Source organism: Hypanus sabinus, chromosome 12 (assembly GCF_030144855.1).
Source record: "Hypanus sabinus isolate sHypSab1 chromosome 12, sHypSab1.hap1, whole genome shotgun sequence".
In the NCBI taxonomy this organism is placed as follows: Eukaryota; Metazoa; Chordata; class Chondrichthyes; order Myliobatiformes; family Dasyatidae; genus Hypanus; species Hypanus sabinus.
Genome location: NC_082717.1, coordinates 72,037,090 through 72,057,687, shown reverse-complemented (window position 1 = coordinate 72,057,687; position 20,598 = coordinate 72,037,090). Strand labels below are relative to the sequence as shown.

Here is a 20,598-nt window from a genome sequence, read left to right as displayed (position 1 = left end):
TGATCACGAGGCAGAGGCAGCTTCGGCCTGAGCAGCAGAGAGTCATACAACAGCCAAGGAATGGTGTAGAAGTACCTGAGCAGGAAGAGGAGCATCATTCACTCAGTAATCAGCAGCTAGTGAGACAGAGAGCACCCAGGGTAGGTTGGGGGTTCACCAGCAGGGAGAGGGGCGCGCCCATGGGAGAGGAGGGAAGCACCCAGGAACAGGTGAAAACCGTTGCCGGGGAACGACGGTGGGGTTGAGAGATAGAACCGCGCTGCCTCCGAGAAGGGAAAACCTCCTCCCTAAGAGGCGGCAGAGTCGGGGGAGGGGGGAGAGGGGGCATCGCAGGGGCAGGGAGCCAGCCCCGTGAACGTGTCAGCGGCACTGGGCAGGGAGACACGGCTTCAGCAGAGGGGGAGCTGGAGCCGCGGGAATCCTGGGCTGAGTGGGGATGTGAGTCGCAACCGAGGAGAGCAGGAGGAGGAGTGATGGTGGTGTGTTGGGGATTGAAAAGTCTGGCTGCAACATTTTAACCATAGCGAGTGATAAACGAGGGGGAGAATAAATGGGCATTAAATAGCCGGAGGAGGAGGCTGTGGCTTCAGGGTTACGCTCAGACACATCGCAGTTTCAGCCCACGAGTCTGAACTTTTTTTTCGCAGAAGACGATCTTAAAAAATCCCGTCACTAATGTTTGAAGGAAAGAATGAGTTGTTTTGATGCAGGAGTTGGTTGTTAACCCAAACCGAATATTAACCTCTTCCTCGCCGCTTCATTGTCATTGATATTTCCCCCTCCTCAGAAACGGTGCAGTTTTATTCTTTCCAACCCCCAACTTGTTCATCAAAAATTTGCGAAGTGGAGACGCGACCGAGTCCCGACCCCTCGAGCCCGGCTGAGCCCGACAGTAGCTCACCTCGGCCGGGTGCGAGCGAGAGTCGCGGACGCCTCTCGCCCAAAAGGCGGCGGGTGCGGAGAATGGCTCGTCTCACCGCCGAGCTGCTGCTCCTGCTGGGGCTCCTCGTCCTCACCATCCACATCACGGTGCTCAGGAGCAACCCCCTGGGGCAACAGGGAGGTAACAGCACCGAAGACGGCGATGGGCAGGTAAGGAAGTCGGGGGCGATTTGAACTGGTAGAAAGGGAGATAAGAGAATAAGATCGGGCAGTGTAAGTAAGATTCCGAGAAAGGCAGTTAGAGATAGAGTCAGACTGAGGAAAAGATGAGAAATACTGTGAAGAGATAGACTCAGAGAGGAAAGTGTCAGAGAACAAGACTGAGGAAAAGACATTAGAAATAGATAAGGAGGGAGACAGGGAATGAAAAAGGACAAGGTGAGGGAGAATCCGAGAGGCAGACTGAGGAAAGAGACTGGAAATAGATGTAGAAAGAGAGAGATGAGTAAATGATTGAGGGTAGGGAGAGGGAGTCGCATTAAAACTACTAGAGATAGGGCTAGGCTGCGAAAGACATTGAAGATAGACGTGGACAGAGACCGATAGAGAGAAAAGAATGAGCAGGGGTGAGAAAAGACAGATAAACAGAGAGTGACTGAACGGATATTAAAAATAATAGAAAGACAGAGAAAGAAACTGCCAGAGACAAAAATGGTGAGAAAGGTATATGGATACACCATATACGGAGACACCACAGAAAGAGAAATTGTTAGGAAATTATTCAGAGAGAGGAAGACGGGGTGGGGGGAAGGAGCAAAAAAAAGGGAATTACAGAAACTGAATTTGAAAAAGTCAGAGAAACAGAATGAGAGATTCCCACGAACCAGGAGTTAGGAAAAAGTATTGAGTAAATATGTCAACGTTTGAAAGAGCAGTATGATATGACATCTTCACCCCCCCCCCCCACCACCAAATATTGAAATATATATGCAGAATCTTTCCAAAACTATCAAGTCAACTCAAACTACATCAAACTAAACTGCTTCTAATCAGGATGAAAGTGTATGGAAACACAGTAGTGGGAAAATGGTTTGAGTGAGTTCGGAGAAGATAGAAGAAAAGCATCATAAGGCAAACATGATTCAATTTGGTAATTGTTGACTTATTTAATTCAAAGTACATTGCCCTTGCTATGCTTCAATGGATTGGTTTTGCGGGCATCTTAAACAAACTTTATTTTAAACCTCCCTCCCACTTTTTTTAGTACAGCTCTCAAACATAGATTCCTGTGCCATCACCACAGTTCTAGCATAGCCAAAGGCAGTGCACTCTGGGTGCTGTAATATCCCAAAGTTTCATTCCACTGGGGATCCGGCAAAATCGAAGCATTGAATTTAGTGCATGCTTACTCCAGAATGCGTCCAAACATGCTGAAATGATGCAACGCACCGTCCAATATTAATGACAGGGAGCATCAAAAATACAACATGGCTGTGAGTCTGGAAGGTGGGTGCTTGTGAGAGTGTTAAACCGGTACTGGGCTCTGGTTTCATGGTGTTAATTGAATCAAATAAGAAGATGCTTCACAAAGGTGCATGGACAACTAGTGAAACATCTCACTTAGCACAGTAGCAAGTTTCCAGCTAATGTGGCACAATGATATGTGAAACAACTACTCTGTCACAACAGATCTGGATAACTGAAGGCGAAGTTAAAACAAAAAAAACTGGAGCAGAACAAATATAGAGTGCCTTGCAGCAATCATTAAAAACACAAGGTGCTTCAGAACAGTACCCTTTGCATTTCAGAAGTAACAAATACATATATAAGTATTTCAATTGAATGGTCTGGTGACTAACGGATATGGTCTTTTGAAGATGCTCTTAAATGTAGGTTTTAAATATCATTCTGCATGGCAGATAAAGCCAAAACCACAATAATTACAGCATAATACGTAGAGGTCGCAGAAACATTACTATAACATTCATTGGCATCAGTGTTTCTATATATTTTGTGATAGATGGTGTCAATAAATTGAAAGAATCTTAGTTGCATTTACCCCGAGGAAGACAATTGGGGGTAGAAAAACAATGTAGCTTTCTTACTTCCCCAAAAACTTTTTGAATAATATACCTTTCATACTATTGCATCACACGCAAATTGCTGGTGGAACACAGCAGGTCAGGCAGCATCCATGGAGAGAAGCACTGTCAACGTTTCAGGCCAAGACCCTTCGTCAGGAGTCCTGACGAAGGGTCTCAGACCGAAACGTTGAAATGTCAACAGTGCTTATCCCTACAGACGCTGCCTGGCCTGCTGTGTTCCACCAGCATTTTGTGTGTGATGCTTGAATTTCCAGCGTCTGCAGATTTCTTCGTGTATACTATTGCATGTTCTATTTATAATCGTGAAGTGGCCAGGTTTATTTCCTAAATTTGAAACATTAGCCATTTTTAACACAAGTGGGATCTCATCGTTACAAGGATCTTAATGTGCTTGGTGCTGATGTGGGGTGTAGGAGTAAAATTTTCATCTTCTTTATCCAGTGACCTCTGCACATGTGGGTACTATGGTGAAATATACAATTGTACTGCCCTTCACATTCATAAAGATAATTCAAAGCTTACACAGGAAGAATAATCGGTGAGCTATCAGTACCTGTTGGAATTGGGCATTACTATTAGATTGGTAAGGCAAGGAAAAATATTGTGATGTTCCAGGACAAATACAGAACCTTCATTTAAAAAAAAATGTTGTAATAGGGCCTCTTTGCCAAGTGTATAAATTCATATGGTGCTGTAATGTCCTTGGTAAACTTCTGCCAAATTTCTTTGCATGCTATAGGGTGAGTTGTGTTGTGTTGCACACTTTGAGGTCACCCACTGAATAACTGTGGAGAAGAAATCAAAAACACATAATATAAAACAAAATATTACCATACTTCTATGAAGAGCATCTAAAAGTAGACAATTCATTTGAAACAGTGATTCAGGCTTGCACTTTTATTTTTAGACTGCATAAGGTTTTATTGAGTAATTTGTAATATATAAGATTAAAAATCACACATAATGAGTCAGTATTACATATTCCATATTCTTAACCTTGCCTGTATGTTTAGTATTTTATTACCGGCTTTATATATGCAATTTATGGCAGCCCAAAGTCTTGCTAGTGAGAGATTGAAACCAAAGTATTCTTAATATTTTGTTCTTTTACTACCCTTGGTTATTACTTAATATTGGCATTGGTTTTTGTAACTACACCACAGTTACAAAATATCCAAATAATATTGCCAACAAAATGCACCATTAAATAATTGGTAATACAGCTTTCTCTTTGACATCACTTTTAAATTTTTATAAGATCTTCTGTTTGGTAATAAAATTTTCCAGTTTGACACATGACAGTATAAAGACCAGGATTTATCTCTATCCAATTATTAACACACAATTTAAGAAAAAGTAATATGAATTGCCTTAAATATTGTATTTTAACAAGATCATGCTGCGCATTTGTAAAATTACATCATACTGTGTATATTTTAATGAGATCCATAATTTAGCATGGAATGAGAAAATTAAATTAAGGTGATTAATGGAGCTTTACACTTTCATTAGCTGGTGATTGTGGGAGTTTGTTAGAAATTGACCTACAGTACAGCAGGGACTGCACTACAAAAACCTTAATTGCCTCTGAGGACTTTGAGTAGCCTTGGGTCATGAATGGCACTACAGAAGCATGATGTTTATTTTAACTAAAAACGCATAACTCTTCCCCATTCTTCCCTTTATCTGTTACTTTTTATGTGGGCATTCCCAAAATTTGGATATTCCATCACATTCCACCCTTACCCTTATTCATCTTCCATTTTCTTATCCCCACAAAGTATTTTTGACTTTCTCCTATAGGGGTGAAGATAGGGGAGGAATGTGGTGTTGAGGTAGAAGGTAAAATATCTTATTAAATGGCAGAGTAAGTATGAGAGATTGAACTGGCTGATCATGCTGTATCTTATGTTCTTGTGTTACATTCCTACCTCAAAAGCATAAACCCTTGTTGTGAATTTTCATACATACTGGTCAACTCCTGGTACCTCTCCCACTTTATATCATCACTGTATATTTTCAATTTGCTCAGCTCTGGGAGAATTGCACACTTCACAGAAAATATATTTGGTGATGATAAGTCAAGGACATTTTGCACTTCTAGTCAGTACAAATCTGTGGTAAAAGTAACTGCAGTCATATTGCACCTTGCATCATTTCAGAGCAGCCAAAATAGCTTTCAAATGAAGTATTTTTGAAACCTTACAATCATGTCATAACTTTTCCTCCATTTTCACAGTAACTATGCTTCATAAGTTTGACTAATGAGGGTTTTATGGCACCCCAAGTTCATAAAAGGTGCAATATAAATTCAACTCTTTCTTTAAGATAAAATTGCATTTTTAGGCACTTGAGTGGAGTATTATTGGACAAAATATGACACCAAGACAAGTGAGTAGGCTTTGGGACAGATGATCTACAGCTTGTTCAAAGAGCTGTGTTTTTTTAAGATAATGCAGGAGCTATAATATTTCAATTGCTGCTTTGATTCCATTCAGTCCAGAGCAGAGCCCTGGGACTTTGTGTAGCTCATTATCATGCCATGTAGTGGATTTACTCATTAAGCCATAAGGAAGCACTGTAAATGTATCTGATACTGCCTTCGGGAAAAATAACGTACCGTCAAATATCACTCTGCGATTTGGTGTAATTTGCATGACATCTGTGAATTAGAAGTGCATCTGATTTATCACAAAAATGTCAGTACAAGCAATCCTCCCTGCTCTCAACCCCCATGTTTAGAGGACAGTATTCTGTCCAGAGTACTCCATAAGAGCAAAAAAAAAGTGGTAAGCAGATGTGTTGAAATAGCTTGTGTTCATTTGTTGTGGAAATTCTCTTACATCATATTCCAATTAGTGGGTCTTGTCTTTTCCTCTTTGAAAGTTTATTTTGAGAGAATGTTGAAAGTTTAAACCCACATCAGGCAACAATAATAATTAATATAGTTGAAAATGCTGGAACTACTCAGCAGGTCAGGCAAACTTGGTACAGTGAGAACAGTGTAAAAGTTCAAGGTCAAATTTATTGGCATCTGCCTGTACATATATACAATGAAACAAAACAATGTTTCTCTCAAGCACAGTACACCCTCAAAACATATATCACACACAGCACATAAACGAAAGTATTACCATAAATAAGTTAACATGTCATATGCAGCACAGGTAAATATTAAACAGTAAACAACTTACTGTTCTAGTGATGAGACCCCAGTCATGGCAGGTCAAGGAATAAAACTATTACCCAGTCTGGCATTCCTAGTCCCAATGCTTCTGTACCTCCTTCCTGACGATGTTTGGTTGAAGAGATAGTGGGATAGGTGGTAGGAATCCTCGACAATGCTTCGGGCCATTTGTCTACTATCCTTCCGGTAAATAGCACAAATGGCAGAGGGAGACTCCAGTGACCTTCTTGGCAGTTTTTACTATCCTCTATAGGTTCTTGCTAGCCGATGCTTTTGCAGCTTCCATACCACACAATGAGACAGCCAGACAGGACACTCACGATGGTGCTGCTGTAGAAAGTTGCTAGAAAGGGGACAGAGAGCATTGCACACCTCAACCTCTCAGAAAGAAAATTTCAAGTCAATGACCTTTCATCAGAATTGTCCATAGTCAGATCCAAAGAAAGTCTTTCAGATGCAGGGATAGGAGAGGAGTGGGGAGAAGATGATGGCAATCGAAGAATAAATAATAGACAGTATACTTGCACTTCCCACACAATGTTTTCTTTTATACTCATCTGAGTTAAGACACCTTTGTCAGTGCAGCACTCCCTCAGTATTGCACCGGCTTACCAATCAAGATCTTCCTCACAGGGCTCTGTAGTAGGACATTAAGCCACAACCTTCTCACCCAGAAACAAGACTACCATCATCTGAGACCTTGTGACTTCTCAATGCAGAGAAAATATGATTGAGAATTCAAGCATTGCAATCTATATCTTCTGTGTGGTAGTGCCCTTCACTTGTAGGTTTATTAGTTTATTGGGTTAAGCTTCTCATAAATTACGATATCTAATGTAGCTAGAAAGAGTAATTTTGGATACTTATTTAATAAAATAAAGACAGACACTTTCAATTTGTGACAGTGCGTGGAATCGTACCTATCACCCAGCATGTGAAAGTTCTCCACAGGTCCCTTGCCATAAAGGAAACTTTAAGCACTTACAGATACTGGTAGTATTCCTTCTCAATTATGGAAAGCTGTTAAGTTCTAGGACCCAGTTTAAGCACAGTCACAAATTTAAACTCTTGAAAGTGCAACAATGCAACTGTGCAAATGTCAAACATCTCCACAGTTAAATATTATTTAGCATATTCATAACTACATAGATTTTCATTCACTGAGGCACTGAATAGGAAGAAACTCGAAGCTGATGACAAAGCTTAAGACTGAGATATGTACAGCAGAGCATGGAATGAAAACCCCTGTATGGATAGTTAAATACTGAGGGCTATTTTCCTGAGTTTATGACATCAAGACAAATACTGAGACAAATTTAACATCACTGAAATTAAATATGCCATAAGTGCCAGGAAATCATTTACAATATCATAGTCGTAGAGAGATACAGACCTCAGAAATGGCCCTTGTGTCCACCAGGTCTGTACCAAAAATCAACCACCCATTGTTAAATTAATCCATTTTACTGTCCCCAGATTAGCCAATAATTCTCTCCACCAAATTCTATCACTTACCTACATACAAGGAGCAATTTACAACAGCCAATAAATATTCTAACCCACTTCTTTTTAGGATGTTTGAGAAAAATGGAACACCCAGGGGAAATGTCTGCGGTCACAGGGAGAGTGTGCAAGCATTACACCAGAGGACCGGATTAAACATGGATCACTGGTGATGTGAGGCCGTAGCCTCTTAGCAACACTGCCATCTTCAACTCACAAATACATTTGTAGAACATTAAGATACAGCATAGAAGGAATCAAATCAGCCCATTGAGTCTATGCTATAAATATTCTTCCATTTCTTTATTATTTGAAACAGAATTTAAAAGTTTATTTTCTTTAAAAACAGCAACAATAAGAATCTTTCTCTCCCTGTCTGAGCCTGCACATCCACTACACCAATCATCCTTTGAAAAAGTTTAATTACAATTTTTTAAAATGAAAAGTACCTTAGATTTGAGTAGATAGTTGAGGCCATCAAACTTTACAACTCCTCCCTTGGAGTGTCAGACACCCTGAGCCAATAGGCTGGTCCTGGACTTATTTCCACTTGGCATGATTAACTTATTATTATTTTATTATTTATGGTTTTATATTGCTATATTTCTACACTATTCTTGGTTGGCGCGGCTGTAACGAAACCCAATTTCCCTCGGGATCAATAAAGTATGTCTGTCTGTTCTCACTATGGAGCATTGTTGAGCAAAATGAAGAATGGAGAAGTCTGGTCCTGTGCATCTCAATCCTTACTTTACCCTACATCCCATCTCCTTCATGTAGCCCAACTTAAGAACCTGAGTGATTTTCCTTCCCTGCATTTCAATGCCCAGTGAAGATCAGTATGTCTGTGGTAGAGAATGGATTGAATTGCATGGACTATTGATACTCAGGTACAGACATTCGCTTTTGGTTGTAGCATTAAACTAATTACAAAGCCAGCCATCCATTTTCACTTCACTTCAGCGAGTTTATCCCAATGGCCACAGGAGAATGTTGATTTTCTTGTGGTTATCTAATATTTGTGACCAATGATGGATTTCTATTTTCTTCTGTTTAGGAGAAAGCAATGGCCCAAACCTTAGTTAACGCCTCTTGTTATATCTTCAATTACCTCTTCCTGTGTTATCTTCTCATTTATTTGTGCATTATTCTCACGCAGTAATTATTATTTTACGTCCACGATAGTGGACTCACAGGACCCCATTCCTAGGAGCTGAATGCTTTGTTATATTTTGAAAACTAAAGCAAGATCATTTCCCCTCATTTCTTAGCAGTAAGCAATCAAGAGAGCAAAGCTCCTTCAAGTAAAGGAGGTTCAAAATCATGAATGGCTTTGGTACAATAAAAAATAAGCTGTTTCTGGTGATAGAAGAATCAATAACACAAGGAGACAAATTACTAAATGGGTCCAAGATAACATGAACAAACAATTAAATTTTTGTGATCAGGAACGTTATGCCTGAAAGTTTGATCAAGGCTGGTTCCAAAACATCCTGTTTATTTATTTTGTGATCAGGCATCACTGACGAGGCCAGTGCTTTTTTACCCCCAATCCTAATTGAGAAGATAGTGGTGAGCCTCTTTTGTGAACCACTACAGCTGTCTGCCAATGGGGAAGGTTTCCAAGATTGAGACTCAGAGGTGATTAAGGACAGGTGATATGTTTTCAAGTCAGGAAGGCGTACAACTTGGAGAGGAAACTACAGGCAGTGGAATTCCCATTGCAACTGCCTCCATTGACATTGCTGATGGTTTAGCAAGATGCAGGTGGTGCAGCCGAGGAATGTTATTTGTAGATAGTGTACACTCTGTGCTGTCAGTAGAGAGAATGAATATTTACAGTGGCAGGCAGTGTGCTGTCTGTGCAGACTGCTTTCTCCTGGATGGAGTAGATTTGTATTAAGTTGCAACTACCCTCACCTGCTACTTCCTCAGGAGTCTGCAGAGGTTCGGCATGTCATCAAAAACCTTGGCAAACTAAACTAAATATAGAGGAATTGTACTGACTGCCTGCATTACAGCCTGGTATGGGAACATCAATGACTTCAAGCGGAAAATCCTAGAAAAGTTAGTGGATTCAGCCCAGTACATTGTGGGTAAACCCTCCCAACCACTGAGCACATCTACATGAAACACTGCAGTTGATTTCCTACTATCATCTATCATCAAAGACCCTCACCACCCAGGCCATGCTCTTTACTCATTGTTGCCATCCAGTAGAGGGTAAAAGTGTTTCAGGACTTGCGCTACCAAGTTCAAGGACAGTTACTAACCCTCAACCATTGAGCTCTTGAACAAAAGGGGATAGCTGCACTCATTTAAGTACTCTGTTATCTTGTTATTTCATGTTCATTATTTATTGCCATTTATTTGTATCTGCACTCCCAAAGTTAGTTTACAGTTAACAGTTCCTGATGTTTATAGTTAATGTTCTATAGATTTGCTAAGTATGCCCACAGAATAAGAATCTCAGGGTTGTATGTGGTGACATGTATGTACTCTGATAATAAATTTTACTTTGAACTTGGGAGTATTCTACTAAACTCCAGAATTGGTCCTTGTAGATAGTAGAAAGTCTGTAGAGATGATGGGTATCCAGGCTGCTGAATGGAAGAATTTGGAATGTCTTGTGGGAAGAGCAGGGGAGGCCGGGCAGAAATGCAGGAGTATTGGATGATTTACTTCTGTATTTGTTGTATCATTCTAGATTCTGCACTTACAGACAATTAATTTTATAAAGAGAAAATGAATAAACATTTGAAACTAGTTGCAATGGATGTTTAAGGAGTGGACAAAGTGGTGGATTATTTCTGAACAGTTTCAGCACTGATTTTGTCAACTCTGACCTTTTTCAATACTGCATTTATAGTTGCAACACTTCCGTTAAGCGAATAGTAATAGTTTGAATCCAGTCAGACTTGTTCCCTAATATGAAATATTGGTGTTAAACCCCAACACTATCTCTAACCTATTCCTGCCCATGAGATCGACAATCAGAGATCATTCATTCCCTCCACCATTGTGCTCAAAGCTGGAATTGACATAATAATCATTTTATTTAGTACTTGATTTCAGACCCTAGACCACGTACAATAATGGTGTGTTATTTCTTTTGAGGTATTCTTCCGTGTCTCCCTGTACACAGTGAGCGGTACACATTTTTTAGCTAGAGATAATATTTTTATTAATGAGGATGTGCCTTTGTACGGCCTCCAGATGTATGTCCCAATGTGGTTCACAGTGAGTAAAGTACAAGTCGCTGTAGTAATGTGGGAAACACAACAGTCAGTTTGAACACTCCCACAACAGCAATGTGATAATGATCATTTAATCTATTTAGTGATGTCAATTGAAGGAAATGTTGGCCGGGCCACTCGGATAATTCCCCTGTTCTCATATCATTGCAAGTTACTGTCACAGAGATTACACCATTGTGAGTTGCTTGATCTGAAGTAAACAGATGTAATAATGTAATTCGAGAATGTGTGTTGGTGCATGGGCCTTGAATAAGAATGAGGTTGGATGTGTTTTTTTTAAGTCCCCTGTGTTAAAATGTTAAACTTTAGTTCAGTAATCCATACCCTCCCAATTCAACAATGGTATAATTACAATGGTCACATCCCCACTGCTTTGCCCCTCTCTGCAACCTCCTCTTAAATGATAACCTCCCAATACCTTGAAGTCCTGATGAAGGGTCTCAGCCTGAAACATCGACTGTACTCTTTTTCATAGATGCTGCCTCCAGCAATTTGTGTGTGTTCTTGGATTTCCAGCATCTGCAGATTTTCTTTTGTTTGTGATTGGACTCCCAATATCTTTGTGGTGTTCCAATTCAATCCTGTTGTAATTCCCGGATTTTAAGAACTCCATCGTTGGCAGTTGGGTCTTCAGTTGCATTTGCCCTAAGCTCTGGAGTTGGTCCCTCTTCCTTCTCATCTCTTCACCTGATCCTCTTTTTAAAAACCTCCACAAAACTCAATTTTGTTTTTCTGTCCCAGTATTTCCTTGCATAATTTGGTGTCAAACTCTTTATGAAAATGTTCCTGTAAAGCGCCTTTGGGTGGTTCCCTGTGCTGAGGACAAGTCATTATTGTTGAGAAGTTCAAGCATGGCCAATGCTTGTGAATTAAAACAGAGGTAAGGGTGAGGAGTGGCACGCCACACAGTCTTTCGTTGTGCCTTTTCATTCTTGTAAGGCATGAAAATGCCCGACGCTGGCCTCTCAGGCCTGAGTCGACGTCGTCATCATCATCAAGGGTGATTATCTTTTAAAATCAAACTGCTGTTTTTCTAATTCTGTGAGGTCTATCTTAGATGCAGGAACTTATTACAGGATGGATTATTATTCCAATTGATTAAGTGCATATAAAAGACAAACAGTTGATTTTAAAACTGTGCTAAAGTGATATTGTCTACAGTTATGTACAGTAAAATAACACATTTTGATAGGAGAATGATTACAACAATTCTACCTGTTGCTGAGAACTTCATGAGTTTAAGGAACAGTAGAATGGGAAAATAATAATTATCATACAAGAACTTAATAACATCAGGAATAAGCTATATAGCTCCTTTAGCCTCTTGTGCTTTTCAATATGATTATGCTTTCTTGCTTCACTGGTAAAGATACTGTACTCTTATAATGTTACTTGTTAAGGAACTTCAGGATTGGTGGCAATGATTGTCCAAGTGACATAGGTGACAATAAGCTTTTGCTCCTGAATGAGCTCAAAGCCTTCTAAGCTCACTTTGACCATCAAAACATGGAGGAACCTTCACAAACTCCTAGAGTCCCCCACATCCCTGTGATTTCAGTCTCTGAGGCTGACATGAGAGCATCCTTCAGAAGGGTTTCTCCACAGAGAGCACCTGGCCCAGGTGGGATACCTGGCTGAGTACTAGAGAACTGTGCTGATCAACTGGTGGGAGCGTTCACTGATATCTTAAACCTCTCACTTCAGTAGCCTGGGGTACCCAACTGCTTGGTTGAGTGAACTCGGCCTTTTCGCCTTGGAGTGATGGAGGATGAAAGGTGTCCTGATAGGGGTGTATAAGATGATGAGAGGCATTGATCATTGGATAGTCAGAGGCTTTTTCCCAGGGCTGAAATGGCTAACATGAGAGGGCACAGTTTTAAGGTGCTTGGAAGCAGGTACAGAGGAGATGTCAGGGGTACATTTTTACACAGAGAGTGGTGAGTGCGTGGAATGGGCTGCCGGCAACAGTGGAAAGGCAGATATGATAGAGTCTTTTAAGAGAATCCTGGATAGGTACATGGAGCTTAGCAAAATTGAAAGCAATGGGTAACCCAAGGTAATTTCTAAAGTAAGTACATGTTCAACACAGCATTGTGGGCTGAAGGGCCTGTATTGTGCTGTAGGTTTTCTATATTTCTATGCTCCGTGCAAGCTTCAATTATACCAGTGCCCTAGAAGAACGTGGCAACCTGCCTCAATGACTGTCATTCAGTAGCACCTACATCCACAGTGATGAAGTGTTTTGAGAGGTTGGTGGTGTAACATATCAACTCCTACCTGAGAAGTGATTTGGATCTGCTCCAATTGGCCTAATGGTCCACTGCAGATGTAATTTAATTGGCTCTTTACTTATCCTTGGGATATATGGACAACAAAGGTGCAGACATCAGGATGCTCCTTATCAGAATCAGGTTTACTATCACCGGCATGTGTTTGTTAACTTAACAGCGGCAGTTCAATGCAATACATAATATAGAAGAAGAGAACAAAAAAAATAATAGTAATAAATAAGTAAGTAAATAAATTACAGTATACCTATAATGAATATATCAAAATCATGCAAAAACAGAAATGATATATATTTAAAAAGTGAGGTACTGTTCACGGGTTCAATGTCCATTTAGGAATTGGATGGCAGAGGAGAAGAAGCTGTTCCTGAATCACTGAGTGTGTGCCTTCAGGCTTCTGTATTTCCTACCTGACAACATCACTGTCATCAGCCAAATCAAAGGTGCTGGCAAGTCAGCCTATAGGAAGGAGATTGAAAACCTGGCTGAGTGGCCAGACAACAACAAGTTCTCCAAGGATGAGTAAAGAGCCAATGAAATAGCATTTGCTGTGGTTCTGTTGTGCCAGTAGGCAAACTGGAGCAGGTCCAAGTTACTTCTCAGGCAAGAGTTGAAATGTTACTCCACCAACCTCACCAAGCTCTCAGAGCAGCAAGACCAAGGAGCTGATTATTGACTTAAGGAGAAGGAGACCAAAGTTCCATGAACCAGTCCTCATTGGGGCATCAGAAGTAGAGAGGGTCAGCAACTTTAAATTCCTCAATTTTATCATTTCAGAGGATCTGTGCTGGGTCTAGCATGTAAGTGCAATAATGAGGCAAACACAACAGCGCCTCTGCTTCCTTAGAAGTTTGCAAAGATTCGACTTGACATTAAAAACTTTGACTAACTTCTGTAGGTGTGTGGTGAAGAAGTTATTTACTGGTTGCTTCTAAAACTTTGACTAACTTCTATAGATATGTGGTGGAGAGTGTATTGACTGACTGCATCACAGCCTGGTATGGAAACACCAAAGCCTTTGAATGGAAACTCCTGAAAGAAGTAGCAGGTGTGGCCCAGTGCATCACAAGTAAAGTCTTCCACAACCTTGAGCACATCTACACGGAGAACAGTCATACGATAGCAGCATCTGTCATCAATAGCCCCCACCACCCAGGCTGAGCTCTCCTCTCATTGCTGCTATTAGGAAGAAAGTACAGGAGCCTTAGGACTCTCACCACAAAGTTCAAGAACAGTTATTGCACTCAACCATCAGGTTCTTGGACCAGAAGGGATAACTTCACTTGCCCCATAGCTGAACTGTTCTCACAAGCTATGGAATTACTCACAAGGACTCTTCATCTCTCGTTCTTGATATCTATTGCTTGCTTATTTGCTCAGATGTTTATTTGTTTGTATTTGCATAGTTTGTTGTCCTTTACACATTGGTTGTTTATCCATTCTGTTGGATGCGGTCTTTCATTGATTCTATTGTGTTTCTTGGATTTATTGTGTATGCCCACAAGAAAGTTATTATCAGTATTGTACATGGTGACATATATGTACTTTGTTAATAAATTTACTTTGTACTTTGTAATGTTATTTCCAAATAATGCTGTTGTGGTACTTGGAGAGGAACCTGCAGTTGGGCGATGTTTCCATGTGCCTGAGGCTCTTGCCCTCCTTGGTAAACAATCAAAAATTTGTCTATCTCATCTATGTAAGTGTTCAATGATTCTGGGGTCCAAACGAAGATTCATTGACCCAGTAGAAGATTAAATTCCTCCTTATCTCTGTCTAAGTAGGTGACCTCATATTCTGAAATAATCCCCCTGGCTCCAGATTTGGCCTGAGGTGGAAATGTGCTCTCCTCATCTACGCAGTTAAGGCCCATCAGAATTTTACCTTTTGAATGAGATCACCTCTCACCACTCCACTGAGTGTAAGCCCAGACTGGTTGACCTTTTCTCAAACCCTTCATCGTTACAGTTATACAGCACCCTTCATAAGACCATGAGATATAGGAGCAGAAGTAGGCCATTCGGCCCATTGAGTCTGAACTGTATGCAATCATGGGCTGATCCAATTCTTCCAGTCATTCCCACTCTCCTACCTTCTCCCCATACCCTTTGATGCCCTGGCTATTCAAGAACCTATCTGTCTCTGCCTTAAATACCCAATTGGTATATACCCAATGACTACAGCTGCTCGTGGCAACAAATTCCACAGATTTACTACCCTCTGACTAAAGTAATTTCTCTGCATCTCAGTTCTAAATGGATGTCCTTCAATCCTAAAGTTGTGCCCTCTTGTCCTAGAATTCCCTACTGTGGGAATAATACAGCCTTGGGTTGTTCAAAGGCACTTTGTAAAACTTCATGGGCTTATCTCCTTTACCTCCAACCCCTACCCGTACACCTCTTACTTCACCACTATTCAGAACCCTGAACAGTCCTTCCAAGTGAGGTGGTGCTTCACCAGCAAATCTGTCGCTATCATTTACTGCACTTGGTGCTGCTTGTGCGGCCTCCTCTACATCAGTGAGGCCTGACACAGATTAGAGGTTGCGTACCTTCGTTCTATCTGCTACAGAAGCCAGGATCTCCTGCTGACTGCCCATTTCAATTCCTCTTTCTGGTCCCACAGCAATATGTCCATCCACGGCCTCCTCTACTGACACAATGAGGCCAGCCACAGGCTGGAAGAGCAACAACGCATATCCCACCTTGGGAGTCTCCAGCAAGAACAGCATCAACATACATTTCTCTGGTAACTACTGTTATCATTCCTCCCCCACTTTAAATTTTCTTGTTCCTATGACCCCTTCAACCCTTCTCTTCCATTCCCTCTCCTTCAAAGCCAACCCACTGCCTTCTGGTTAACCACCTCCTTCCTTTTATTCCATGGTGTAATGTCCTTTCCTGTTAGATTCCTCCTTCAGCCTTTTGCCTTTTCCACCATTCACTTCCCAGTTTTTCACATTGTTCTTTTTCATTATCCTCCTTCCTCAAATTGGCTGACCTTTTACCTACTACAGTATGCTTCTTCCCCTCCCCTTACCTTTTTATTCTGGCTTTGTGCTCTTCCTCTCCAGTCTTGATGAAGGGTCTTGGCCCAAAATGTGGACTTAACACTTCCCTCCATAGATGCTGCCTGACCTCCTTAGTTCCTCCAGTATTTTGTGTGTGTTCTGTTCATCTACATGTGTTAACATTTTATATAAATGACTTTCCATTTACAGTAGCTCTGTTCCCCTTCACCCACAGAATGAAGCGTTCACACCTACTGCTTTCTCCTTTCAATGCACAGTTGTTAATTGCTCTGCCTTCCTTTTTTGATCTTTAAAATGGCATGCTGTAGGCCTGGTGGCTAATGCAGCAATTCTCAGATGAAATCTGGTTTGTGACACAGTCAAAGGGAGGTACGTGTTTACTGACTGACATCCTGAGGAGTGGGACAGATCACATAGCGAGCTCTAGAAATATGGCAGTCTTTTACACACACACACACACACACACACACACACACACACACACACACACACACACACACACACACACACACACACACACACACACACACACACACACACACACACACACACACACACACACACACACACACACACACACACACCAGATACCAGATTTGAGATGAGAATTCAGTGGTACTTGCAACCATAGTAGCAGAAAGTTTATTAGTTCTCAAGTTACAGGAGTGCAACTTCATTTAAAAAGAATTCTGTAAATATGTTCTTATTTTTCCAGTCTCCAACATTAGGTGACATGAAAATACCTTTCAGCTTACTGCCCTGAAATACACTTAATACAAGTATCTACAAGCTAGTTCATTTGCAAACATCTCCTCCACTGTGAATATTACTGATAAAAGGGTGTTCTGACTTTGAAGGGTATGCACTGCAGGAACAGTAAAATGAAAATAATTAAGAGAAATTTAACATGAAGCATAAATGCCAGCATGAATGAAATGGGGTAAATATCCCATTTCTGTACTGTAGAAATCACTATGGCTTCTGCCAATTGAAAGTGTGTTTAATTGCCATTATGGCTTCAGTTCAATCAATAGTTGAAATATACAGTATAATGTAATGTTCCTCGGTACAAACAAGTTGGAGTGTGCTCAGAGTGTAGCTATACTGAAATGCAGCCTATGGATGTTTGCCACAAATGTTAGAACATTTGTCAGCTCATTAAACGAATCATAGCTTTGAGTTCCAGAGGCTGGGTCCTTAGAATCTGCCTCGCTCAATCATGTCACTTTTGTCTGTTCTTGGGCCAGCCTGTTCCTAATGCAGTTCCACATGAAAATGAGTCACTTCACGAAGAGAGAGCGCGAATGCCGTCTCCCTGACCTATTGCACTAATGTTTTGTGATGGATGATCAGAGCAAAATAAGCAGAGTTGAAATCTTTCTATCCTTCCTGAACATGGGCCAGTCTGCAAGGAGCCACGAAAAATAAAAATAATTAAAATATTAAATAAAGTGATGTACTTTACATTGAAACTGACTGTGGTGCTGTTGGTATGTCTTCCTCTATGTGACAGAGAGGATAGTATAAGGTTGACATTGCTGGCTACAGACAGCGAGGTATAGACACTCAGCAGTGAGTGTCTCACTCAGTTGCTAATTATACCTTTCCTACTTTCGGGGGGTGGGGGGGGGGTACTTAGAACAGTGAGGACTCCAGAAATGACTTCTGCTTAACAAATGAACCATGCAATGCACAAAGGCTATGAACTTGGCCTACAGGTTGAATTGGGAAAGTGATATGGACGCAATAAGAATAATCACGTGCATTACTAATTTAAACAGAAAACTACTGTTCCAAAGGGTGTAAAATTGATCATCTTTCTTCTCTGCCTGAACAAGGGTGTGCTCCTTAGGGGGGTGAGTTCAAAAAGAATGTTAAACTCAAGAGAGTGAAATTGGAATAGGCCATTCGGCCCTTTGTGCTTGTTCTGATGCGATTGTGGCTGCCCTTCTACTGCAGCACCACTTTCTCATTAGTTGTCATGATATCCAAAAATCCAACAACCTATGTCTTAAGTATATTTGTCCTGAATTGAGAGACAGAATTCAGTGATAGCTACAGCATACTTGTGCACATTTGGCCCACACAGTAGAGGTTGAATTTTTACCTAAAATACTTTGACACATAGGCATGAGACAAAATGCTTTACAGCTTTACTTTTAAAGAATACTCACCCTTGTGATGCAGCAAGCACAACATCCTATTTGAATATTGCCACATCCCAGAAACAAGAGTAGGAGAACATCATTTTTGCGAGGTTATGTAACTACTGGCCAAAGAATGAGGTGGAACTTCCTAGTTCATCAGTGCAGCAATGTCACTGCATCTGTTTTGCACACACACCTGAGGAGACAATCAGGATGTGAGTTTAATATCTCATCTGAGAGATGGCATCTTCAACACTGTCGTAGAAACTCACGAGTGTTAAACCAGGTTTATGTGCTCTCAAGTACCTGGGGAGGGGGGAGGTGGGATTGAATCTACAGTACTTTGCTTCAGAGTTGAGAATCCTACCCTTTTAACCCTCCTTAACACTAACTAGCAGCAGCAACACCGGTTTTCTTCTCAACGGCACCTTTCATGGCCCAAAGTGCTTTACCTGCTACTTTCAAACGAAGCTTGAAACTACATCACATAAAGAGCCAGGAGGGCTGGTGACCAAAGGCTTGATTGAAGGGAAGTCTTCTCAGAGGAGAGAAAGGTAAAGGGCTGGAGAGGTTTAAGGGGGGATAGAACCTTGCTAGTCTTTCAGTGGTGGGGTGATGGTCTTCTGAGGTGAATGGCCAGAAACGGAGCGATGCTAAAATCTCAAAGAATTATGGGATGAGTGTGGATCTCGGAGACAGGAAGGGGAGGAACCGTGGAAGGGGTTGGAACTTTAATATAAGGAGACTGCTAAACTGTGAACCATTGAAGACCAGCAAGCAGAGGCGTAAAATCATGACAGGATCGCAGAAGAGTTTTGGATGTTCACAGGTTTGTAAAGTGAAAAGGAAATGGTAACCACGTGAGGAAGGAACCTAGTTGTCTGCAGTTAACGAGTGAACTAGACACTAACTGAACTAGTAATTAAATGCCAATTAAACTGATCTCCTCTACCTATGCAATGTCCATGTCCCTCTATTCCCTGTATATTCATGGGCTATATTTATATTTTCATGTTTGCTTGTAACATAGACCATTTGGCCCAGAAATTATTTGCCAGCTCTGATCCCGTTCTCCCCATTTATTTTGCAGTAACCCATTAATTCTTGCATGCCTATTTACTCCCCTCTGTTTCCCCTATGACCTGCCTGCCCTCAAGGCAATTTACTGTAACCAAGGAGCTTCCAAGTAGGGGATGTGGGAGGAAACCAGAACATCCAGGGGAAACCTACACAGTCACCTGGAGCAATCTGTACGCAATCAGAACTAGAGGTCTGAATCAAACACAGCTCATGGGTGCTGTGAGGCAACAGCTCTAAGTACTGTGCCACTGCCTTCATGACAGTCTTCCATCAAGACTTTCTCAATGGAGTGTGTCTATGAAAGAGTAGCAAGCAGACTTAGAATAAAATGTTTGTTAGCTTTGACAGTTACATGGTCCAATCCACCAAGCACTCACAATGCTACATACTGAAATACTCCAAGTGCATATAGTGTTACATAATGACATCTAAGGAATGCACCTTATTACATACTTTGTCATAAGTCTGTATCACTGCTTAATCTCAAGAGTGTGCCCAATACACAATGCCAAATTGTAGTTCATGTGGTTGCCGATTCTGTGTACTAAAACAAATATCCTGGAATGTAAAAATGAAAGAAGTTGAGTCTCCTGAGCACAAAGGAGAGATTGCAGTGCCAATATATTTAAGACATATGATGCCGTTGAGACAGTATTTCTTCATGACAGAATTGTATTTATATCATTGGCTATGGATTGGTGTAATGGTGCCGTGGGGGTAAATTGTCCCAAGGTATTGTTCAGTGCCTTTGAAGCTACATTTGGGTTGTATATTTTTTACTTGTTACACGGAATCCCTTGAAGTGCTGAGCACCCCATGAGATTTAGAGTCGGCTAAAAATCCATGCAAGATGTTCGTTGCTAAATTTCATGAAGCAGTTTGTAGAGTTGTGAAAGTGTACAGCAGTAATTCTGATGGATGCGTTTAATGGTGTACCAGTGTTTAAATAATTATTTCTTGTTGTTTTATTTGGCATTACCTAACCTTTGAGGACCACAGTGCGGGAATTATACAGAAACAATGTTCTGAATACAGGACATTATTTGTATATTATTTGATACCACTTTGCAATGTTTAGATGAGCTTTAGACCACATCAACAGCATCATTAATGCCCAC

General features: G+C 40.9%; 1 protein-coding gene across 1 annotated transcript in view; it reads left to right on the top strand.

Annotated features, from left to right (window-relative positions):
• Positions 1–293: 293 nt before the first annotated feature.
• Positions 294–20,598, top strand: part of ism1 (isthmin 1) — a 95,215-nt gene continuing 74,910 nt past the window's right edge. The window contains exon 1 of the mRNA XM_059986207.1: positions 294–1,092. Within this exon, the coding sequence (XP_059842190.1) occupies positions 964–1,092 (129 nt within the window). The 5' untranslated portion in view covers positions 294–963. The remainder of the gene's footprint in view (positions 1,093–20,598) is intronic.